This window comes from Scyliorhinus canicula, chromosome 5, assembly GCF_902713615.1.
Source record: "Scyliorhinus canicula chromosome 5, sScyCan1.1, whole genome shotgun sequence".
NCBI classification, from domain to species: domain Eukaryota; kingdom Metazoa; phylum Chordata; class Chondrichthyes; order Carcharhiniformes; family Scyliorhinidae; genus Scyliorhinus; species Scyliorhinus canicula.
The window spans coordinates 105,421,826-105,447,855 of NC_052150.1; the positions used below are offsets into that span (position 1 = coordinate 105,421,826).

General features: G+C 49.4%; 1 protein-coding gene across 3 annotated transcripts in view; it reads left to right on the forward strand.

Annotated features, from left to right (window-relative positions):
- The window catches only part of agmo (alkylglycerol monooxygenase), a 496,116-nt gene that overhangs the window by 237,418 nt on the left and 232,668 nt on the right, over nt 1-26,030 (forward strand). For all 3 annotated transcript variants that reach the window (XM_038797483.1, XM_038797482.1, XM_038797481.1), the window contains exon 5: nt 11,181-11,276. In XM_038797483.1, coding sequence (XP_038653411.1) covers nt 11,181-11,276 — 96 coding nt within the window. The remainder of the gene's footprint in view (nt 1-11,180; nt 11,277-26,030) is intronic.

The window sequence follows — 26,030 nt, forward strand, 5'->3', positions numbered from 1 at the left end:
GAAGAGCACAACAAACAATCATGATGGTGACACCCTCTGTGGATCGTATTGCAGGGTTCCATCAGACTGCTCCAGGCACCAGAACCTCATCTTCAGTGCACGTTGCAGCATGAACCTCATTGTGCCTTGTTTCAGCTGCACTCTGTGACTTCCGCACAGGCATCATCAGCCACCTTCTTAGTGGGTAGACTTGGCTCAAGGAACCAAACCTGATGCCTCTGTGGACCCTGATAGAGGGATCTGAGAGACCCTGAGAATGTAGGAATCATGGACACTCCTTGGGAAACAAGCACACTCCTGTCGGATGTGTTTTGTGGTCACAGACCAGCTTGTGGTTTACATAGTTGTTTTTTAGAAATTAAGTGTATCCAATTCAGTTTTTACAATTAAGGGGCAATTTAGCGTGGCCAATCCACCTACCCTGCACATCTTTTGGCTTTGGGGGCGAAACCCACGCAAACACAGGGAGAATGTGCAAACTCCACACGGACAGAGACCCAGAGTCAGGATTGAACCTGGGACCTCAGCGCCGTGAGGCAGCAGGGCTAACCCATTATGCCACCGTGCTGCCCTGTGGTTCACATAGTTGACAGCCTTCATGACACAAGAGTTCTGAGTGCCACATTAGTGCACTCAATGGCACCCTGCACCTGTTGAAAACCAGAGATTTACACAAATCCAATTGCTCTTGCTTCCTGGCTTTATACCAGTTGAAATAGACGTAGTTGTGTGCCATGGCATCCATCACCTCCTTGGATGCACTTGTGTGCGGAGGCTTGTGAAATCCCACAGGGCTCACCTATGTAGCCCTGGAAGGAGCCACTGGCAGATAAAATTGAGCACCGTGGTCACTTTCAATGACACTGGCAATGTATGCCCGCCAAGTCCCCGTTTAGGCAAATCCTGCAGTAGGTGGCAGATGTGACCAACCAGTTCCCTGGGCATGCCTAGTTTTCAATGTAACTGGTTCTCAGTCATCTGCAGATGTGTCAAGCACCATCTGTAGACTGTGGGTCTAGTGATATGCCTACAAGCGATAGCTCTCTTGAGTTTATCCTCTGCGTGTAGAGCAAGACCTGCAATCCCTTCCTCTTGACGGTTCTGCTCCTTCTTCATCTTCTCTCTTGCCCACGAGTGAGAAGTTAGATGGCGTAACCACCAGTCGCTGTGTGCCTGACAGTCTCCACACTACGGTATCAAAGGGAGTGATTTGACAGGTAGCATTTGTCTGCTGAGGACGACTCCTTGTCCATTCAACACCTCCAGCTGCCTCTCAAAGCCTCTCATTGGCCCATGTCCTGGTCATAACATCGATGCCAGTCCTTCATTCGAATACTAGTTGGACAAGACTCCACACCACATCCACCCACACAACATGACTGAGTGGTACGAGCTTTGGTCACTCTGCTGCACCGAGATCTCATCTCGAGCACTGGCATTTTCCTAATTTTCACTCCAAGGCCTTGCACTCAACTTGGCCCATGAAGGGGGCACTTGTCAATAGGCACTTCGGCACAGAGCCAATGATTATCTCTATCCTCAGACAGTGTGCCATGGCCACATTTCTAAGAGGATCTAATAGCTTGCCCAGTTGCCAATGGTACAGGCACATCTTGGCAGTCATTGATTTTGGAAGTCGGTGTGCCATGGGTTAAATGCTGAGCATCAATCATTGGCACTCTCACACAAGTGCTGCTTAAGTAGGCACAATTAAGGACTCCCGGTTGGCGATGTCTAGGAGGTGGTCGCAAGTTTGCCGCTCCCATCAACGTCCTCAATTCTCGCTCTTTCCCCCTTTTTAAAAAACAATTAGCTGGAGATTGGTACCTTTGAAGTCTTTAACTCTCGCTTTTCTCTTTTTAAAAAAAAAGAACTTTGAAGACGTTCTTTAACTCGCTCTTCAAACAAGAAATTCGCCGGAGTTTGGTCCCATCGTCATATTTAATTCTCGATCTTTTTGAAGCGGAAAAAATCACCAGAGTGTTCTCTTTGATTTCTGTATTCTCAATCTTTTTCTTTTGACGGTTTTTTTAAAGGGAGGAGAAAAAAATATGGAAAAAGAAATAAAAATAAACTTTTGAAGAAGAAAAAAGGATTCAAAATACAAATCACATGAGATTGGTCCCGATGATTCTCAAATGTAAAGATGCATCGAGTTCAACAAAAACTATCCAACAAAAGGGCAGAAATAGGTATTTCTTCATAAAGGGTGATGAATGAAGGCCTGACACCGAGGAAGATAGGGTGGAGGTAATAATACTGTCAGAAAGTGTGGTTAAAATGGCAGGAGTAAGTTCATCAGATCCTGCTGTTGATGTGACTCAGATAATTAAAAGGAACCCCTCCCCGCAGTTCACCAAATGCTGCTACTGCATTTACCACACAGTTATAAGTGCTGCTGTTGCGCTTACCACGGTAGTCCAGAATAAAGATAAAAGTCAATCAAAATGGCAAAAATAAAATCGTCGGATGGTCCTGCTACACTTGTCACAGCAGATATCCTCTTTGAAGTTATGGCCGCTGAATTTGAAAAACAATTCACCAAACTCTTTGAAAGACAAAGTAAAGAAATGATGAAAACCCTGAAGCATTTGGTGTAGGATACGATGGCCCCAATAAAGGAGGCTTTGAGCAAGACATCAACAACAGTGCAGGAACATGGGGACGTTTTGAAAGGGATGGAAGAAGCACTATCAATACATAGCGACCACCTAGAATTGCTGAAAATAGAGGTAGCAAGAGGTCATGCCACCAACAACGACATGACGACAAGTTGAGTTATTTGGAGAACCGGTCGAGGCAAAATAGTCTTCAGATTGCTGGACTACCAGAGATGCTAGAAGGCCAGAGACCAACAGAATTCTTCAAGTAGAATGTTTGCGAAGCTGTTAGATGAACAAGAAGAGGTTACCCCTTTCGAGCTAGACTGATCACTTCACCCAAAAGCACAGGCAAACCAACCACCATTTGCTTCAGCAGATATCAATCTCAGGAACAAGTATTGCAATGGGCAAAGCTGAAACGTGATGGGTTAAGGCAACGTTATTCGCATCTATCAAAATTTGACAACTAGGCTAACGAAAAAGCGTATGGCTTTCAACAATGCGAAAGCGACACTTTATAACAAGGGTATATGATTCAGAATGGTTTATCCAGCAAGGTTACGAGTAACGTACAACTCCAAGGACCTTTTTTCTTTTTCTGCAGATATGGCAGAGGTATTCGTAAGGGCAGAAGGCCGAGGTCTGGATTCATTCTTGCATTGAGGCTTTGATATTATTGTTAGGTTGGATTTGTTTGATGTGATGTTCTGTTATAGTTACCTCCATTTTATACAATTTTGATGTTTATTGTTAATATATTTAGCTGTTTATATTATATTAAGATTGTTTCAAAATGTTTAGGAAAAAACTGTAGATGAAGAAGTTCTATTTAAGAGGCGAGAAAAAAAGAAAAAGAAAAACATAGGACTGGATTCTCCGATTTGCAGACTAAGTGCTGACGCCAGCATTGGCACAGTGCCGTTTTGCACCAGAAAAAACGGCGCAAGAACTTCACCGATTCCAGGACTGTTTGAGAGCTTGCAGCCGTGCCGGGCATAGCCTGCCAGAATTGCTGAGATTTTCCAGCATTTTCTCTTTCGTTTCAGATTCCAGCACCTGCAGTAATTTGCTTTTAGCAAGGGGCAATTTAGCGTGGCCAATTCACCTATCCTGCATATCTTTGGGTTGTGGGGGTGAAACCCACGCAGACACGGGGAGAATGTGCAAACTTCATACAGACAGTGGCCCAGGGCTGGGATTCGAACCGAGGTCCTCAGCGCCGTAGACAGCAATGCTAACCACTGTGCCACCGTGCTGCCCCTACTATCCGATTATTAGGGATAGGGATGCTAAAGGTGAGGTTCCGGTACCTGGATTGGTCTGGTGGAGCCTGCAATACAAGACAGAATATGCCACACATCATCGTCACCTGCTGTTCCCTGTACAACTGGTGATTCAATGGGGGAAGGAATTGCCTGAGGAGGAGAGGAAGTAGCAGCATGTCTCCTCTGATGAGCAGGACATCAAAGGAGATGAGGGAGACGATGTCAGCAAGGCGGCAGTGGTGACGTCCAGACAAGGCAGATGAGCTCGGGATGCGCTCATTGCCACTAGATTCTTGGAGGATGATGAGGACATCCTGTGAGGACACCACATTGTCTTTGCATGGCTTCTGTGAGCTTTGCACTTGTGTCTGACTGATGGCAGTGCACATGCCCTCTGTGATAAGGCTGCTGTCATGGAGACATTACAGATTCCCAAAGTTTTTACATTCCAGGAGGATGATAATGAATTACAGTGGCGTCACTCCACAGATCCTCACAGAGCTTTCTGTGAATATCTGAAGAGGAGATTCAGGATGGTGGGACATTCACAGAATCAACTGACTGGATGGTCCCGAGGTGTTCACTAGCTGATACTCTTTGCTGTGGGTGCCTGAGGGTTCCTGCTTCCTTGAGAAGGAAGAGGAGCTGGAGTTAGTTCACTCCTCTCGCATTGATGCTGGTGGATGCCAGTAAGTGCCTCTGCCATGGAGTACAACTCATAGTCCATGCTTCAGTGGGGGCTGTTGAGACTCTGACTCATGGAACCACTCAGCTGCTTTCCAGATTTGCCGAGGAAGGAAAGGAAAGGTCATTAGTGTGTGGCAGGGGCTTATGCTACAATGTGGATGTGTGCATGGTGAGTGGGACCAGGGAGGTGATAAGGTTGCGACCCATGGTGGAGATGATGGTGTGTGTCAGAGAGTTTGTGATGGTGTCCCTTGAGCTACCATTGATTGAGATCCATGTGGACGTGTGATGAGTTTGTGAGTTGTGAGTGATGATAAAAATGACTTATCCTGGCAGAACGGAGAAGATCATTCATTCTCTTTTTTTTAAATAATTTTAATTGAAAAATTTTGAATTTATACAACAACATCAAACCATACTAAAATACCAACAATAACAATAATGACAACAATCATGAACCTTCGCCCCTCCTCAATGAACAACCCAACATATTAACAACAACTTAAATTAACACAATGTTAAGTTACATAACCCCCCCCCCCCCAAACCCGGTTGCTGCTGCTATTGACTAAGATACCTATCTTTGAGCTAGGAAGTCCAGAAAAGGCTGCCACCATTTATAGAACCCTTGTACTGATCTACTGATCCTCTCAGGGCAAATTTGACCCTTTCCAACTTTATAAATCCCGCCATGTCATTGACCCAGGTCTCCACACTTGGGGGCCTCGCATCCTTCCACTGCAGCAAGATCCTCCGCTGGGCTACTAGGGACGCAAAGGCCAGGACACCGGCCTCTTTCGCCTCCTGCACTCCCGGCTCCAACGCAACTCCGAAAATCGCGAATCCCCACCCTGGTTTGACCCTGGATCCAACCACCCTCGACACCATCCTCGCCACCCCCTTCCAGAATTCTTCCAGTGCTGGGCATGCCCAGGGCATATGGGCATGATTCGCTGGACTCCCCGAACATCTGGTGCACCTGTCCTCACCCCCAAAGAACCTACTCATCCTAGTCCCGGACATGTGGGCACGGTGCAGCACCTTAAATTGGATGAGACTAAGCCTCGCACATGAAGAGGAAAAGTTGACTCTCTCCAAGGCATCCGCCCAAGTCCCGTCCTCTATCTGCTCCCCAAGTTCCCCCTCCCATTTAGCCTTCAGCTCCTCCACTGACGACTCCTCCACCTCCTGCATTACCTTATAGATGTCAGACACCTTCCCCTCTCTGACCCACACCCCGAAAGCACTCTGTCTATCGTCCCCCGCAAAGGTAGCAAAGGGAGTCCCTCTACCTGTCGCCTAGCAAACGCCTTTACCTGCAAGTATCTGAACATGTTCCCTTAGGGAAGCCCAAATTTATCTTCCAGTTCTCCCAGGCCCGCAAACCTCCCGCCAATAAACGTCCCTCAATTTACTGATGCCCACCCTTTGCCACCCCCTAAATCCCCCATCCTTGTTCCCCGGGATGAATCAATGATTGCCACCCATTGGAGCCTCCATCGAGCCCCCTGTTTCCCCCCTATGCCGTCTCCACTGTCCCCAGATTCTTAGGGTCGCCACCACCACCGGGCTCGTGGTATACCTCTTAGGGGAGAGCGGCAACGGCGCCATTACCATGGCACCCAGGCTCGTACCTACCTCTTAGGGGAGAGCGGCAACGGCGCCGTTACCATGGCACCTAGGCTCGTAACAGAAGATAATTCATTCTCTTGCAGCACTGGATGGCTGTCCTCTTCTGCAGAGAGTTCACACAATGCTATCACCGCTTCCCATGCTGAATTTGCCACCTTGTTTGCAAGTCTTCACCCAGAGCGTGGGTATAGTACATTGCCCGTTCCTCCACTGCGTCCATCAGGTGCTCGAGTCAGATTTTTGTAAACCTAGATCCAGAATGTTTCCTGCATCTGACAGCCATGACTTCCCAGTGAACTCTAAAATGTGATAGCTGTGTGAAGGGGTGACCTTTAAATATGGCGCCTGGTTTACTTAAGTGCTGAGGTGATGGTGAGGCAGGAAAATCAGACTCCACTTGCCAGCAATACAGCGTGGAACCTGTGCCTGCAAATATTTTTCACCAAGTCCTGCACTATATGGCAGAAAAAGCCGCCAGTGCCTTCGGCAGGCTCAACACCACTTTCCCCGCCCAAGACTTTGCCGATTTCTGTAGGTGATTTCCCCCTTTATACCTACTTACAGTCATCAAGAAAACTGAATGGGCAGCACCCCCCTTCCCGCAATGGTGATAATGATAGGTTGTGTAATCAATCACGTGGCCCCAATCACATAATGACAACCCTTGGACTTATGACAATATTTTTAGGGACATGAGAGGGAGAGACAAACTGAACTTCTTTGAACTTTCACCATCTTCCTGCAAAAAGGAGGTGCTGGTGATTTTAAAACCTAGTCAATTTCACAGTTCCAATAAGTTTATCAATTTTTATGCCCATTCATGTCCACTTTTAACAATTCCAATCCCTGTTTGAACAGTGAACCGTGGATCTGTTTGAACAGTGAACCATGGACCTGTTTGAACAGTGAACCATGGATCTGTTTGAACAGTGAACCATTGACCTGTTTGAACTGAACCGTGGACCTGTTTGAACAGTGAACCACGGATCTGTTTGAACAGTGAACCATTGACCTGTTTGAACAGTGAACCGTGGATCTGTTTGAACAGTGATCCTTTGACCTGTTTGAACAGTGAACCATTGACCTGTTTGAACAGTGAACCATGGATCTGTTTGAACAGTGAACCATTGACCTGTTTGAACAGTGAACCATGGATCTGTTTGAACAGTGAACCATGGATCTGTTTGAACAGTGAACCATGGATCTGTTTGAACAGTGAACCATGGACCTGTTTGAACAGTGAACCATGGATCTGTTTGAACAGTGAACCATGGACCTGTTTGAACAGTGAACCATGGACCTGTTTGAACAGTGAACCATGGATCTGTTTGAACAGTGAACCATTGACCTGTTTGAACTGAACCGTGGATCTGTTTGAACAGTGAACCATGGATCTGTTTGAACAGTGAACCATGGACCTGTTTGAAAAGTGAACCGTGGATCTGTTTGAACAGTGAACCGTGGATCTGTTTGAACAGTGAACCATGGATCTGTTTGAACAGTGAACCATGGGCCTGTTTGAACTGAACCATGGATCTGTTTGAACAGTGAACCGTGGATCTGTTTGAACAGTGAACCATTGACCTGTTTGAACAGTGAACCATGGACCTGTTTGAACAGTGAACCATGGATCTGTTTGAACTGAACCGTGGATCTGTTTGAACAGTGAACCATGGATCTGTTTGAACAGTGAACCATGGACCTGTTTGAACTGAACCGTGGATCTGTTTGAACAGTGAACCATGGATCTATTTGAACAGTGAACCATGGACCTGTTTGAACTGAACCATGGATCTGTTTGAACAGTGAACCGTGGATCTGTTTGAACAGTGAACCATGGACCTGTTTGAACAGTGAACCATGGATCTGTTTGAACAGTGAACCATTGACCTGTTTGAACAGTGAACCGTGGATCTGTTTGAACAGTGAACCGTGGATCTGTTTGAACTGAACCATGGATCTGTTTGAACTGAACCGTGGATCTGTTTGAACAGTGAACCATTGACCTGTTTGAACTGAACCGTGGATCTGTTTGAACAGTGAACCATGGATCTGTTTGAACTGAACCATGGATCTGTTTGAGCTGAACCGTGGATCTGTTTGAACAGTGAACCATGGACCTGTTTGAACAGTGAACCATGGACCTGTTTGAACAGTGAACCATTGACCTGTTTGAACAGTGAACCATTGACCTGTTTGAACAGTGAACCGTGGACCTGTTTGAACAGTGAACCATGGACCTGTTTGAACAGTGAACCATTGACCTGTTTGAACAGTGAACCATTGACCTGTTTGAACAGGGAACCATGGATCTGTTTGAACAGTGAACCATTGACCTGTTTGAACAGTGAACCGTGGATCTGTTTGAACAGTGAACCATGGATCTCTTTGGACAGTGAACCATGGATATATTTGAAGAGTAAACTATGGATGTGCAAAGTAAGATGCATCCCCAACCACCCCTTCACACTCTTCCCCCCCCCCCCCCATCCCCTCTCCTCCCCTCCCCCCTACCCCCACCCCACCACTGGTAATAATGGTGGGTGCCGGATGCTGGAATAGAACTTACAGAATCATAACTTTGGTGCTATTTTGTGCAGGCTGCAGACCTCTCCTTGCGAAAACCTTGGCTGATGTGTCCTTATTCCATTCCAGGTGAGGAGGACTCACCTGTCTCTTCAAACCTCATCCTTCTGAGCTGAAAACAAGGGGAGGTCTAGTGTATACCCATAAAAGTTCCCCCATTACACTCACCCCTAAGCAAAAATTGGATTGTTGGTGAAGGTCAAAAGCAATCCCCCCTTCTCATTCAAGAAGCAGAAACCGGAAAGGGGAGAGAAGATGGCCACCTCATCCTCCTCAATGGAAAAATAATCCAGGTCTCTGTGAGTAAAGGACTCATCCATCCATAGACAATCTCCAAGTGCCAGTTCTCAACTAGCCAACCAAATTTATAAACGTTAAAGAGCCAATTCCTCCTTTATCCCCATAATGCCTATGAACTGGTCTTGTTTACTTATACCACCCCTCCCTCCATCCCATCACTTACCCCATGCTTGCTAATCTCTGACAGCTTTGATCCTGATGCAGCTTGCTTTGTGCCCAACTCTATCTTTACATAAAAGCATCTTTATCCTCCACAGACTTTTTCTCAATCAATGAGTAATGTTGTGGGGGATTTGCCTGTTGCTGTCAAAGAGCGAGCTCAGATGGGAGGCGCAATTCTCCCATTGCGAGACTGTGGGCGGAATTCTCCACTCCCGCAATGAATCGCGAAGGCCGTCATGAACTCGGCCACGTTTCACTTCGGCCTTGGAGGCCGCTCCTCGCACCTTATTCACCCCCACCCGGGGGGCTAGGAACGACGCTCTGTAATTCTCGGCTGCCGGGCCTTGACGTATGCGTCAAGGCAGCGCACCGAGAATGACACGACGGCGGCGCCTAAGTGATGCAACCCGCGCATGCGTGGTTGCCGTCTTCCCCTCCGCTTCCCCGCAAGACGTGGTGGCTTGAACTTATGGGGTGGCAGAGGGGAAAGAGTGCGTCGCTTGGAGACACCGGCCCGACGATCGGTGGGCACCGATCGCGGGCCAGTCCCCTCCCGAGCACGGCCGTGGTGCTCACTCCCCTCTCCACCCCCCACAAGCCACAAATGAGCATTTGACGCCCATGTTCACGACGGCAGCGACCAGGTGTGGTTACTGCCATCGTGAACCGGTCGGGAACGTCAGGCCGCTCGGCCCATCTGGGCCGGAGAATCGCCGGTCGCCGTGAAAAACGCCGATTCTCCCACCCGGCGTGGGGAGTGGAGAATTGCGCCCTAAGTCCCGACGAGTGTTTCACTCTGGTGTCGGAGGCCACTCCCAGCCCCCTATTCTCCCACCCCCAGTGGGCTAGGAGCGGCTCCGCGTCATTTACGCCCGCCGGGCTTTGGCGCCGCGTAAATTACACAGCCAGTGCCATGTAAATTACGTCACTCGCGCATGCGCAGGTTGGCCGCTCCTCACACCTTATTCACCCCCACCCGGGGGGCTAGGAACGGCGCTCTGTAATTCTCGGCCGCCGGGCCTTGACGTGTGCGTCAAGGCGGCGCACCGAGAATGACGCAACGGCTGCGCCGAAGTGATGTGAGCCGCACATGCGCAGGTTGGCCGGCTCCAACCCGTGCATGCGCGGCTGATGTCGCGACGGCTGACGGCTCCAACCCGCGCATGCGTGGTTGCCGTCTTCCCCTCCGCTGCGCTGCAATACGTGGCGGCTTGATCTTCTCCCACCTGGCATGGGGAGTGGAGAATTGCGCCCTAAGTCCCGACGAGTGTTTGACTCTGGTGTCGGAGGCCACTCCCAGCCCCCTACTCTCCCACCCCCGGTGGGCTAGGAGCGGTGCCGCGTCATTTACGCCCGCCGGGCTTTGGCACCACGTAAATTACACAGCCAGTGCCATGTAAATTACGTCACTCGCGCATGCGCAGGTTGGCCGCCGCCAACCTGCGCATGCACGGTTGCCGTCCTCCCCATGGCCGCCCCGCAAGAAGATGTCAGATGGATCTTGCAGGGCGGTGGATCTCTTTTGAGATCACCCCCGGTGCAAGAACACCACTCCCCCTCCCACAGGCCGCCCCCTCCAGCGTTCCCGCGCTGTTCCCGCCGGCACCGACCAGGTGGGGACGGTGCCGGCGGGAACCTTTCGTGTTGGGCAGGCCGCTCGGCCCATCCGGGCCGGAGAATCGCCGCTCGCCCGTTGCAAACGGAGAGCAGCGATTCTCCCAGCGCCAGCCGCGAATCTCGCCACACCGGTTTGGGGCTGTGGGGGAATCGCGTGTGGGTGCTGGGGCGCCGTGGCGGGACTCACTTGGCACCCAGGCGATTCTCCCACCCGGCGTGGGGTGGGAGAATTCCGCCCGGGGTCTTATAATATTCAAGGAGTACCAGTGTATATTATTAACCTTTTAAAACCTTTATTTGACTTGATACATTGTTTCTTTTCTTCCAGGTATTTAACCTTCCAATGGCACTGTTCATTCCTCCCTCAGTTTTTGCAGTGCATCTCCAATTTAACCTGCTGTTTCAGTTCTGGATTCATACTGAGGTAATTCTCTGTTTGCATTAATTACAAAAGTCTTTTAAATATTAATGACTTTTTTTTAAAAACTGGTATCCTTTTGCAATTGTCCTTGTTGTATCACATAGTACAGACCCTTTTAAGATGGACTGCTTAATGGGAATTAGAGTTGTAAGGCTTCCAAAAAACACAATGAATTTGCTTGTTTTTATGTAAAATATGCATAGCTTAATAAACCAAGAAATATTTTTGAAGAGTTGATTTTTTTTTCCACCATTGCTTTGTAAACTAAAGGAAATGCAACTGTGCTTTCTGCTGAGAAAAAGAGGAAGTGAAAACACTTAGTTCCTTTTGATGTGGTGAGGAGGTGTCGTTATGGTTGGCTTCAAAGCAGGGTAAATGGGATGCATTCAAGCATGAAGGGAACGATAAATAAACTCCCTGAGCCTCTGTGTATGCACCAATAAAACTGTCAGTCCCTGGCTAGTGCAACCTATTGCTCTGTGAAATTGAATGGAATATTTTAATTTCAAAGGTTGTCAAGCGATTTGAAGTCGTTTGAAGTGTACCTGGTTTTCAAGGTAGCCACTTGTAACAGCTGCTGTTTTGAACAATCTTTATCTTAGGCAGCCAATGTTAGAGAAGGGTAAGTGAAAATGCAACGATTTTCCATCTACTGTCTGGACTACTCTTCAGCTTTCTTCAGGGTTCGCTGATGGGAGGATCTCTAATGGGGGAAATCTCTGATGGGGTGTCTCTGTGCGGGGTCTCTGATGGGGGTCTCTGATAAAGGTGTCTGTGATGGGGATGTCTCTGATTGGGGGCGCTGATGGAGGGTCGTGGGGGGGGTTGCATCACCCTCATTTGTGCGTGTTGCGGGAGGGGTGACCCGTTATTCCCGTGGTGGAGGAGTGCCCCAACTTGTCAGCTGGGGAGGGGACCGTATTTTCATACTTGGGGGGCGTCCTGATGGATTGTGTGAGGGGGAACCTCATTTATACACTGGCCCCCTTGACCCACCCTGCGATGCACCGTAACAGGGCCACGCTCGGGCAAACTTGAACCAAAGCCCACCTGGAGGACTTCCCGCGTGGAGCTCATGCATCATGGGGGGTGTGGGGCATGGTGGTGAATCGAATTTCCAGCCAGTTACTCAAATGGAAATCATCCTGCGGAGTGGATAGCAGGCTGAGGCTGCCAGAGGGGGATTGGAGCATTGCAAATGTTTTAGTGCCACCAACAAACCCGCTTTTCCCCGCGACGCTCCCCAATTCTGGTGTTGGCCAATGGACAATTCACCCCGAGATTTCTCGTATTTTGTGACCCAGTATGAATTAAATATAGTTTAATGAGAATAGAATTAGAGGAGTACAGATAACTCGGAGATTTATGAAGAACAAAAAGATTACAGTGATAGGGGAGTATGCCACCATGGTGGGATTTGAAAATGATTAGAATTTTAGAATTAAGTTATTGCTTAACTGGGACAAAATGTAGTCAGGGAGCACGGGAGTGATGACTGAAGGGGACTTGGTGTGAGTAAGGACATGGCAGCAGAGGTTTGGACGGATTCAATTTTACCAAGGGCAGAACATAGGGGGTAGACCAGTGCATTGGGATAATCAAGTCTGGAGGTAACAAAGGGTTTCAACAGTAGGTGAGTAGAGATAGGGACAAAGCTAGACGATGTAGAGGTGGAATTTGGCAGGTTTACTGATTGTCCAGGGTCACCAGGCATTCATCTAGCTTTGGTAGCAGAGTAGAAAAGGCGTTACGTGGCAATTTCTCTTCCATTAACATTTTGATGAAGCACAAAATTTAACACAATTCAACTCAGGGAAAAAGTGAATATGTGAATGTTCTACATAAAGAACTGAGAGCTTGCCCAAAACGAGGGAACATTCCTATTTACTGATTGCATCCTGCCCCTAACTTGCTGAGCAACAGCATGTTTACGTAATATAATCAGGCCTTATGCAAGCACAGATCAGAAAATCCTTACAGATCTTACTATTATCTGATCTACAATCATGGTTGAGTAGGTATTTCACCATGCAAAAACTCAAAATCTATGTAATTCAAGAAAACATTTTAAAGATGCCGCTGCTGCTCACTGGTCACAATATATGAAAGTGGTGATAATGAAGAAACCCACAGCAAAATTAAAGTGCAGAAGCAATTTTCATTTGACTTATTTTCCATTTGATACTTTGAAATTCTGGGTTTAATGCTACCTTTTTCTATTGGGGGTAGCAAAGAAAATTCTGCTGTTCGCTTGGAGTCAAGCAATGGTTCATACCTCAGTGAGGCATTTGTAATCTTGGGAGGATAGTACCTTCAGATTGCCTCTGTTTTTGTTGCAGTCCACAAATATTGTTGTTTCTGTCTCTCTTTTTGGGAGATTTGGCTTTTTTGAGATTTATTTTAATATTTAAAAATGCCTCATCAAATAGGAAAATAGCTGGCTTCATATAAGTTGGACCTTGGAACGAATTTCAAAGTTTGAAACTGTGTAGGCTTTCAAATCTCCTATGGATCATTCTTCCCTTACAGCGTCCCCCATAGAGAGCACACAGAACCTGTGGCCACAAAGTCCATCTGTGTAAATACAAAATTCAGTGTGAAACATTGACACTACATCTAGGTTTAATTTAGTGTGCTAATAAAGTTTAATGTCGTATCCACAATGACAGGAGTCTAACAATTAATTTTCTGTTGCTTTCCATGGCATGTATCAAAGAATTTTCTTTAAAATATAGTTTAAACTTTAATAGTTTTCAAGCTACCTTATGTCATGATTCCAGCTGATGTTACCACTGGCCAAGTCAGATCCCAGAGTGCAAGCTGGCTTGATAGATCCAGGGCTGGATCCGAATTTGAGGCGATGTCAGGAGGAAATATCTAGCATTATGATGAAAAACATTGGCGAGGCCCCAGCACCGACCCTCCATCCGGTGAGGAGCCAGCAGCCGTACCACATAAAACACACGGCCTTCCCAAAATAAACAGCCGGAAAATTGCTGGGTCCGTGGCCGCGCATGCACATGCCTATGACCTGCAGCGGAACCGACCTGTCAGATAGTACCCCCGTGGACACCACCCCCCTCCCCCCCCCCACCAGTCCCCCCAACCCTCACTGAAGCCCCGCCAGCCACCAGCACGGCACCCCCACCACTGTGGCCACACCAGGTTCCCGGCCGCTGAGACTATGAGGCACCCGCACGGTCAGGAACACAGCCCATCGGGGGGGGGGGGGGGGCACAGCATTGGGGAGGGCCTTCTGGTAACCTCCTGAGGCTGCACCAACGGCGTGCGGCGTACTCCTCGATGACGCCATTTTGGAAGGGGTGGAGCATCTAAAAACAGGCACCGCCCCCGATTCGGTCATAAAAAGGGATTCTCCGTCTGATCGTTGATTACGAAACCGGCATCGTCAAGCGGAGAATCCCACCCACAAAATTGTATTGTTTTAAGAAACCGTGGAGGTAAGTTACTGGATAAATTCACAGGAATCTGCTGAAGAACTTTTAACAAAAAGATGAAAACATTTATTGAACAAGAAAAATGAAACCTATTATACCAGACAAAAAGGTTGGAAAGATTTCAATACAAACACAAGAAAATGATTCAAATATTCACTATTCCTTCACCCCAGCTATATCTTTACTGCCACAGACAAATTTAGAAATATAAAAAAAGTTACCAGACCCATCTCACACTCTAATATTCAGGGAAAGTGTGCAGTACATGTGAACAAATTGGAAAACTGTGGACAGAAACACCACACTCCGAAGTAAATGGCAGGTGTAACCAAAGCAGATTCAATAGATTTCTCAAGAACATACCCAGGTGTTTGTCACACTGTGAGCCAACTGTCCTTATTGAAACCCGGACTCTCTAGAGGATTTCCATTATCCACCTTTGAAGAACATGTCTTGGAATTCTCTCCAAACTTTACTCCTAATCAGTCCCGTTCAATAAGGATCCACCTCCAGGTTTCTTATCTCAACTTTTGAGATTCTGTTCCATTGGATCTCGAAATAAACTCAAGCTTCACCATCCACGCAGATGTGTAGGTCTTCAGCTATGCCAAGCAGAATATTACTGCTCCAAAAGGGTAATTTCTTTCCTTTACAACCCCAACACAGAGTCACCAACCTTTGGCTGTGTGGTAGTCATCACTGTTGTATATATATCACATATGAGGTATATTACGGTAAGGCTCCTGTACTACAGGTACGGGGGTAGATCCCAGCCTGCTGGCTCTGCCCAGTAGGCGGAGTATAAATGTGTGGGCTCTCCGAGGTGCAGCCTTTTCGGCAGCAGCTGCGGGAGGCTCCACCTCTCTGCTTAATAAAGCCTCGATTACTCTCTACTCTCGTCTCGCCGTAATTGATAGTACATCAATTTATTAAGCAGAGATTTTACAGCGATGGATCTCCGCATCAAGCCAGATTGCCTGCAGCTGCACTCTCAAGCAGACAATGCCAAGTCGGCCTTCGCACATTGGCTAGCTTGCTTTGAAGCCTACATCGGATCTGCGACAGAACCACCTTCAGAGGCGCAGAAGCGCCAGATCCTATACACGCGGCTGAGCTCCAATATCTTTCCCCTCATCCGGGCCGCGCCGACCTATGCTGAGGCTATGGCACTACTGAAGGAGAACTACACTCAGCAGACCAACAAACTCTACGCCAGGCTCCTCCTGTCCACACGGAATCAACTCCCCGGTGAGTCTGTGGAAGATTTCTGGCGTGCCATGCATGCCCTGGCGAGGGACTGCGATTGCCAGGCCATTTCGGCCGTTGAACATTCCGAACTCCTAATTAGGGATGCTTTCGTTACGGGCATAGGGTGGGTGTACATTCGCCAGCGCCTCTTAGAAGGGGCTACCCTCGACCTCGCGGCGACCAAGAAACGTGCGATCTCACTAACGGTGGTCTCCAATAATGTACAAGCGTACGCCCCCGACTGCACCGCACCCCCTCCTGGACATCATGGACCCCGCCAGCGAACACATCATCATGGACCCCACCAGTGACCGCCCACAGCCAACCCCAAGCCTGCGCCACGTGGCAGCCAACCAACCCTGGGGGACCCAAGTGCTACTTCTGCGGACAGACAAAGCACCCCTGGCAGCGCTGCCCGGCGTGGAGCGCGCGCTGCAAGGCCTGGCTGGGAAGAAAGGACATTTTGCTGCTGTGGGCCAGGCCCATTTGATCGCCGCTGTAACCAGGCCCATTGTCCCTGCACCCCCATGTACGACCCGTGGGGGTTGTCATTTTTGCCCCCGCAACCCACGTGTGGCCCGTGGGCGTCGCCACCTTCCCCCCCATCAGGCCTCGTGCGGCCTGTGGGTGCCGCCGTCTTTAACGCCGCCCGCCACGTGCGCCCCGTGGGCGCCGCCATCTTCCCTGCCTCAGGACCCCTGCTCGTCAGGCTCCTCATCGGGCCACTCATCGCCTGCAACCGCCGCTGACCGGCCAGGGGCCTTCCAACACCTGCCACGCCTCGCCTCAATCACGATCGACCAGTCCCGACCGCACAACTTCGCGACCGCGTCGACGTCAGTAAAGGTCGATGGGCACAAGACATCATGCCTTCTTGAATCCGGGAGCACTGAGAGCTTCATCCACCCCGATACGGTGGCGCTGCTCCCTCGCGGTACACCCCATTAACCAGAGAATCTCCCTGGCCTCCGGATCCCACTCCGTGGCTATCCGGGGGTACTGCACAGCCACCCTCACCATCCAGGGCGTAGAGTTCAGCGACTTCCGGCTCTACATCCTCCCCAACCTCTGCGCAGCCTTGCTACTCGGCCTGGACTTCCAGTGCAACCTCCAAAGTCTAACCCTGATATTCGGCGGGACCCTATCACCCCTTACTGTCGGCGGTCTCACGACCCTTAACGTCGACCCGCCTTCTCTGTTTGCAAACCTCACCACGGATTGAAAACCCGTCGCCACCAGGAACAGAGGGTACAGTGCCCAGGACAGGTCTGAGGTCCAGCGGTTGCTACGGGAAGGCATTATCGAGGCCAGCAACAGCCCCTGGAGAGCCCAAGTGGTAGTTGTGAAAACTGGGGAGAAAAACATGATGGTCGTTGACTACAGTCAAACCATCAGTCGGTACACGCAGCTCGCCGCGTACCCCCTCACACGCATATCTGATATGGTCAATCAGATTGCACAGTACCTGGTCTTGTCGACAGTGGACCTGAAATCTGCCTAACACCAGCTCCCCATTCGCAAGACGGACCACCCGTACATCACGTTTGAAGCGGACGGCGACCTTTACCACTTCCTTAATGTTCCCTTTGGCATCACTAACGGGGTCTCGGTCTTCCAACAGGAGATGGACCGAATGGTTGACCGGGACGGACTGCGGGCCACATTCCCGTACCCGATAACGTCACCATCTGCGGCCATGACCAGCAGGACCACGACGCGAACCTTTCCAAGTCCCTCCACACCGCCAAACCCCTCAACCTAACGTACAACAAGGAGAAGTGCGTGTTCAGCACCAACCGCTGAGCAATCCTCAGCTGTGTGGTGCAAAATAGAGTTCTAGGGCCCGACCCTGATTGCATGTGCCCCCTCATGGAACTCCCTCTCCCCCACTGCCCCAAGGCCCTCAAACAATGCCTGGGGTTCTTCTCATACTTCTCCCAGTGGGTCCCTAACTATGCGGACACGGCCCGCCCACTCATTCACTCCACTGTTTTCCCACTGACGGCCAAGGCTCACCAGGCCTTCAACCATATCAAGTCCGACATCGCCAGGCCGCGATGCACGCGGTCGATGAAATGCTCCCCTTCCACGTTATGAGCAATGCATCAGACGTCGCTCTGGCCGCCACCCTCAACAAGGCAGGCAGGCCCGTGGCATTCTTTTCACGCACCCTCCATGCCTCCAAAATTCAGCACTCCTCCGTTGAGAAGGAGGCCCAAGCCATCGTAGAAGCTGTGCGACATTGGAGGCATTACCTGGCCGGCAGGAGATTCACTCCCCTCACTGACCAATGGTTGGTTGTCTTCATGTTTAATAACACACAGCGGGGCAAGATCAAAAATGATAAAATCTTGAGGTGGAGGAATGAGATTTTGTATCGACTACTGTAAGCTCAACGAGCCCCCCAATGCTCTATCCCGAGGTACATGAGCCAGCGCACAAGTGGACCGACTCCGGACCCTACACGACGCTCTCTGTCACCCAGTGGTCACCCGATTCTTTCACTTCTTAAACGCCCGCAATCTGCCCAACTCCATTGAGGAGGTCAGGGCTATCACTAGAGACTGCCAGGTCTGCGCGGAGTCTAAGCCGCACTTCTACCGACCAGACCAAGCGCACCTAGTGAAGGCGTCCACCCCTTTGAACGCCTCAGCATGGATTTCAAAGGGTCCATCCCCTCCACCGACTGAAACACGTATTTCCTTAACGTGGTCGACGAATACTCCAGATTCCCCTTCGTCGTCGTCCCATGCATATGACATCTGCCACCGTCATCAAAGCCCTCAACCCCATCTTCGCCCTGTCGGGTTTCGCCACCTACATCCACAGCGACCGGGGATCCTCATTTATGAGCGATAAGCTGCGCCAGTACCTGCTTAGCAAGGGCATCACCTTGAGCAGAATGACCAGCTACAACCCCCGGGGAAACGGGCAGATGGAGCGGGAGAATGGGACGGTCTGGAAGGCCGTCCATCTGGCCCTGCGGTCCAAAAATCTCCCAGTCTCCCACTGGCAGGAGGTCCTCCCCGACGCCCTTCACTCTATTCGGTCGCTACTTTGCACCACGACTAACGCAACCCCCCATGAACTTCTCCTTGCCTTCCCCAGGACGTCCACCTCCGGGGTTTCGCTCCCAACGTGGCTGGCAGCTCCAGGACCCGTTCTCCTCCGCAAGCACGTGCGGCTCCACAAAGCGGACCCGTTGGTCGAGAGGGTACAGCTACTCCATGCAAGCCCGCAGTACGCCTACGTGGAGTACCCCGACAGCCGCCAAGACACAGTCTCCCTCAGGACCTAGCACCAGCTGGGTCCCCCCCTCCCCCCCCAGCCCTGTCACAGCGCCATCCTTCCTTCCCCCCAGCGCACCCCACCACAGCCCCCACTCCAGGATGATCCGTCCTCCCCTTGGTCCCACCCGGGGATGAAGATGGGGTTGACACGCTCCCGGAGTCACCGGCGACCGAACAGATGCCTGCATCGCCACCGGGACTGTGGCACTCACAACGGAAGATCAAGGCACCTGATCGTCTTAATTTGTGAACTTTCCCTAAAATGTTAACCTATGCGTGTAAATAGTCTTCTGCCAGCCCCGCTGGACTCTTTTTTTAACAGGGGGTGAATGTGGTAGTCACCACTGTTGTATATATATCACATATGAGGTGTAATACGGTAAAGCCCCTGTACTACAGGTTGGGTGTAGATTCCTGCCTGCTAGCTCCGCCCAGTCGGCGGAGTATAAATGTGTGGGCTCACCGAGCTGCAGCCATTTCGGCAGCAGCTGCGGGAGGCTACACATCTATGCTTAACAAAGCCTCGATTACACTCTACTCGTGTCTCGTCATAATTGATAGTGCATCAGGCTGTCCTTACAGATCTCCAGGGCTTCTCTCGAGCCCACTTTGCTTAAGTCAGGACTTTCTTTAACATGGAGCCTTTTTCTGTGTTCCTCAACTTTACTTAACAGGGCCGTTTTCTGAATTTCACTCTTGCCCCTGCTTGGAATTTTCTTCTGGGGCCTCTTTCTGTCCCACCACCTAGCTTGCAACCTTGTTTTTGGTTATGGCACCCTCTTCCTGTCCTGCCCCTTGGGGCACCTTCTCTGCAATGGTGCTCCTGTTCAGATCACCTCACATCCAATTTCACATCTCATCTTTTTCTTCTGTGGATGTGTTTAGAGCCGGTTCCCAGCCTGAAGGTGAGAAAATTAACGGTGCATGTGTGGCCATCTCCTGGCCGGCACATGCGCAGAAGGCCTGAGGTCCATTGGAAACTGTAGTTCCTGGCCTCTAGGTGCCCAATCTCTGACTTTTAGTTAAGATAAGTAATGGAGTTCCTCACTCTTGGTGGGAAAAATAATCAGATTTCTGCAGTCTTACGTGATCAAAAGATGCTTTTTTGGCACTGTAGCAGCATTTCCTTATTCTTAATATTGTTCTATGATAATGGATTTTTTAAAAATTGATTTTGGTTCAGTAGATGTCTGACCAAATGCAAGCCTCTTGAGAATATCAGTTACCCAATTCCCTACTCACACAAGCTGATGTTAAATAAATTTAAATTCTGGAACCATCATGAGAACCTTAAAGATATTTGGGTGAGAATCCTAGTTTATTTGAAGACTTAATTAATTTATTCAGCATTGAATTATAGATAGAGTCAATGGATGAGAGGCTGGTTTGCGTGATGGACTGGGCTACATTCACGACCTTTTGTAGTTTAATGCGGTCTTCGGCCAAGCTGGCTCCATGCCAAGCTGTGACAACCAGAAAGAATGCTTTCTATGGTGCATCTGTAGATGTGAGGGTGGTAGCTGACATGCCAAATTTCCTTAGTCTTCTGAGAAAGTAGAGTCGTTGGTGGGCTTTCTAAACTATAGTGTCGGCATGGGGGGACCAGGACAGGCTGTTGGTGATCTGTACACCTAAAAACTTGAAGCTCGCGACCCTTTCTACTTTGTTCCCATTGATGTAGACAGGGGCATGTTCTCCCCTACGCTTCCTGAAGTCGATGACAATCTGCTTCATTTTGTTAACATTGAGGGAGAGATTATTGTCGTCGCACCAGTTCACCAGATTCTCTATCTCATTCCTGTATTCTGTCTCATCATTGCTGGAAATCCGACCCACTACAGTGGTGTCATCAGCAAATTTGAAAATCGAGTTGGAGGGGAATTTGGCCACACAGTCATAGGTGTACAAGGAGTATAGTAGAGGGCTGCGAACACAGCCTTGTGGGGCACCGGTGTTGATGCTGATCGTGGAGGAGGTGTTGTTGCCTATCCTTACTGATTGTGGTCTGTGGGTTAGAAAGTTCAGGATCCAGTCGCAGATGGAGAAGCCGAGGCCAAGGGCATGGAGTTTGGAGATGAGTTTCGTAGGAATGATGGTATTGAAGGCTGAGCTGTAATCGATAAATTGGAGTCTGACATAGGTGTCTTTGTTATCTAGGTGTTCCAGGGTAGAGTGCAGGGCCATGGAGATGGCAGCTGCTGTGGACCTGTTACAGCGGTAGGCGAATTGTAGTGGATCAAGGCAATCCGGGAGGCTGGAGTTGATTCGTGCCATGACTAACTTTTCGAAGCACTTCTTGATGATGGATCATGAGCCATTGGACGATAGTCATTAAGGCACGCTGCTTGACGTTTTTTTGGTACAGGGATGTTGGCCGTCTTCTTGAAGCAGATAGGGACCTCAGGTTGTTGTAAAGAGAGGTTGAAGATGTCTGCGAATACCCCAGCAAGCTGATCCGCACAAGACCTGAGTGCTCGTCCAGGTACCCCATCCGGGCCATTGGCTTTCCGTGGGTTGACCTTCGAGAAGGCTGCTCTGACGTCTGCAGTGGTGATCTCATACAAGTTTATCCGCGGCTTCTGGAGTGGAGGGCTCACTCTCACTGACATCTTGCTCAAAGCGTGTATAGAATGCGTTGAGCTCATTAGGGAGGGGTGCCTTGGAGCCGACGATTTCACATGCCTTCACCTTGTAGCCCGTTATGTCTTGCAGACCTTGCCATAGACGGTGGGGATCCGTGTGGCTAGCCTGGGACTGAGCTTGGTCCGGTACTGTCTTTTGGCATCTTTGATGGATTTCTTTAGATCATATCTGACTTTCTTGTAGCGGTCAGGCTTGACCTGACTTGAACACCTCAGACCTAGACTTCAGCAAGCAGTGAATATCTTGTTCCGGTTGTGAAACACGCGGATTTGCTTCTTTGTCACACAGTCTTCTACACACTTACTAATGAAGTCAGTTACTGTAGTGGCGTACTCGTTCAGGCTGGTCGCAGAATTTTTATGTACTGACCAGTCCACTGACTCTAAGCAGTCCCGTAGGAGATCATCCGATTCCTCAGACCAACAATGCATGACTTTCTTTGACGGATTCTCTTATAAGCCAGGAGCAGGAGCACAGCTTTGTGTTCAGATTTGCCAAAGTGTGGGTGGGCGATAGAGCGGTAGGCATGTTTGATATTTGTGTAGCAGTGGTCCAGGATGCTTGGGCCTCTGGTGGAACAGGTGACGTGTTGGTGATAACTTGGTCGTACGCTCTTGAGCTTAGCCTGATTGAAGTCTCCAGCTACAATGAACAAGGCCTCGGGATGTTTTGTTTCAAGGCTATTTGTGGTGGTGAATATTTCATCCAGTGCGATTTTCACGTTCGCATGGGGTGGAATGTAAACTGCCGTCAGGATAATGGAGCTGAACTCCTGCGGAATGTAGTTGGGGGCGGCATTTTAGCGTCAAGTATTCTAGGTCCGGGGAGCAGAAACTCGCCAGTGTTGCTACATCTAGGTACCAGGAAGTGTTGATTAGGAGACAGACCCCACCTCACCTTGCCTTGCCTGAGGCCGCCATACGGTCCATTCAGTGGAATGAGAAACCCTCCGGTTGTAGGGCACAGTCTGGTGAAGCAGGAGTGAGCCATGCCTCCGTGAAACAGAGCACACAGCAGTCCCTTAGTTCTCTTTGAAACGTGAGTCTGGCTTTAAGTTTGCCTAGCTTGTTTTCTAGAGATTGGACATGAGCTAGGAGTAAGCTAGGCAGAGGGGCCTTGGGGCCGCGTTGTTTCACTCTCACCTGCAGGCCTGCATGTTTTCCACGCTTCCTGGAGCGACTTCTTCTTTTTGAGCCTGGGAGACGGTGAGAGTATGCAGTGTTAAGGGAATAGTTGTGTCCAGTGAGGTTATTCACTCTGGTTGGTGTGTGGATGGAGGATTTGTTGCCTTGCTTGCGTCGGTAGGTGGGTCAGGTGTGGTGAGAAATCGTGAGGCGATTATCCTTAGATTACAGGAGGATATACATGGGCTGGTCAGATGAGCTGCTCAGTGCAAAATGGAATTCAATCCAGATAAGTGTGAGGTAATGCACTTGGGCAGGACAAACAAGGCGAGTGAATACATGATAAATGGCAGGAACCTGGGAAGCATCAAGGATCAGAGAGATCTTGTTGTGCATGTCCGCCGGCCCCTTACGATAGAAGAGCAGGTGGATATAGTGGTTAAGAAGGCACAGCGTATACTTGCCTTTAGTAGTTGAGGCATAGAGTTTAAGAGCAGGGAGGTTATGCTGAAACAGTAGAAAACGTTGGCTAGACCACATCTAGAGTATTGTGTGCAGTTACAGGGGGATGTGATAGCAGTGGAAAGGGTGCAGAAGAGATTTACCAGGATGTTGCCTGGGCTGGAGAATTTTAGTTATGAAGAAATTGGATAGACTTGAGTTGTTTTCCTTGGAGCAGAGGAGACTGAGGAGGGGACATGATTGAGAATAAAATTATGACGGGCATTGATAGAGTAGACAGGAAGAAACAATTCACCTTGGTGGAAGGATCAATGAGCAGGGGCATAGATTTAAGGTAAGGGACAGGAGGTTGAGAGGGAATGAGAGGAAAAACATTTTTAGAAGGTGGTGGGAGTTTGGAATTTGCTGCCAGAAAGGCTGGTGGAAGCACAGACCCTCATAACATTTAAGAAGTATTTAGATGTGCATTTGTGATCCCAAGGCATATAACTCTATGTGCGAAGTGTTGGAAGATGGGATTTGAATAGTTGGGTGGTTGTTTTTGACCAGCGCAGACCTGATGGGCCAAAGGGCCATTTCTGTGCTGCAGGATTCTATGGACGCGATTGAACGGCCACGTTGCACAGAGGCACGTTGCTTTTTGGGTACTCTCGGAATCCCGCTCTCGGGATTATGCCTCACGAGATTACTTTTTGACAATTGTAGGCTCACTCTAATCTGCAATTTCCTGATGCGCCGGAGATGGTGGGATCTATTCTCTTTGCTTCGGAGACCCCAAGCAAGTGCCGTTCAGCACTGGTCTCCACAAACAGGGACCAGGCAATAAGGCATTCGTGAGGGTCTCCCAGGGTATCGGAGGCCCGGGGTGCATGCCCTTTGGATCGGCGCAGGCTGGGAGGGCCAAAGGGCCTGTTCCTGTGCTGTAATTTTCTTTGTTCTTTGTTTGTTCTTTGTTCTTTGGGCAGGGTAGTCCCTTAGCATTGCTGGTGCTAGCTGGGCATCCTAGCATTGCCAGCCTGGCACCCTTACAGTGCCACCTGAGTGCCAGCCTCGCACTGCCAAGGTGCCTAGGTGGCACTGCCAGGCTACCAGGTTGGCACTGCCCAGCTGGCATTTTTCACGCGGTGGCGATCGGGTCGGAGGTGCCCTGCGTGGGTGTTGTGGGGGAGTCCGAGGGGAGCCTATAGCCCCCCTCATAGTGAGGTGGGGCTTGAGGGGTTGGGGGTTGCGTCTGGGGCTACAAAGATCGGGACGCCATTTAAAAATGCGTCCCAATCCTTCGCTACACAGAGGAAGTCCGGCAAGCAGAGCTCCTCAGCACAGGAAAAGGGGCAAAGTGCAGTCTCAACTGCACATTCCCCACTGAGGCTCTTATCAAACCCAAGTGCCATTCAATAGCATTGTGTTTCTTGGTGTTGAAAACAGCAGGAAGCACGCAGCTAAATGCACTCACTATGGGACTTGGTTCCCATTTAGTTAAATTGTGCCCATTGACTCTACAATAATTGTGAATCTAATTTGGATTCTTCCTTTTACACATACATTCAAAATAATTTGACTGCACCAAAACTGTACTTGTACTTAATGTTGAATTCTCAAGTAAATACCCATTGTACAAAATACTTGATCCAAGTATCACAATAAAGGTAAAATCTAACTCCTGTATTCGATATTCCCTCGGTCGAATTTTCCATCCCCTCATGGTGTGTTTCCCCAATGGCAGAGGTGGCTTGTCATTGGCCACCAGCAGAATCTTCCGGTTGCACCAATGTCTATGCCATTTTGCATGGCTTGCTGATCCTGCTGCCGGGGAACCCACTTCCGGGAGTCACCTTGGGCAGAACTGGAAGATCCCCTGGCGGGAAGAGGCGAAAAATCCTGTCCTTACAGTTTTGTTTAATAATATATGGATAGCAACAAGCTTTCGTGTAGAAACATCACCCAGAAAATTAAACGATAGGGGTCTGGATGGTGATCTGCTGAGTTTTGCCTTTGTCCCTGAACTCCTCCCCTCCCGCCTGGCCTATATTGAGGCCGAGCAGGAAGCAGCCCTTAAATAAGGACCTCAATTGGGGCAAGGGCAGGCCATCCTCAGCCTTTACTGCCCAGCATAAAATTGGTTAGGTCAGGGCATGCAAGAGAGCAGCAGAAGGGTCTTCTGGAGAAATATACAGGCCACCCACCTGCCAGAGGATGATAATATTCTTCCCATGCCGAAATTCAAATAAGGTCCTGCTGTTAAGTTCAGTGGACCTCTGCCTTACCTGTTCCTGGCCAGTTGAACCACTCCCCACGTTTTCTATGCCCTCCCATGAATAGTGAGGCTAAGGTGTGATGTGGAGTATTTGCATGTGGACTTAAAGCCAGCAGTGCACAATTCAGTTTTGATAGGATTCGCCAGACCAGTGGAGAGCGCATCTGAGAACAACATGTAGTGGCATTTACTATTAATTCCCCGGATATGATATACTTTTTAACCCAACAATGGAAATGTATTATTATGGTCCAGAATCCACCGGCCGTTAGGATTCC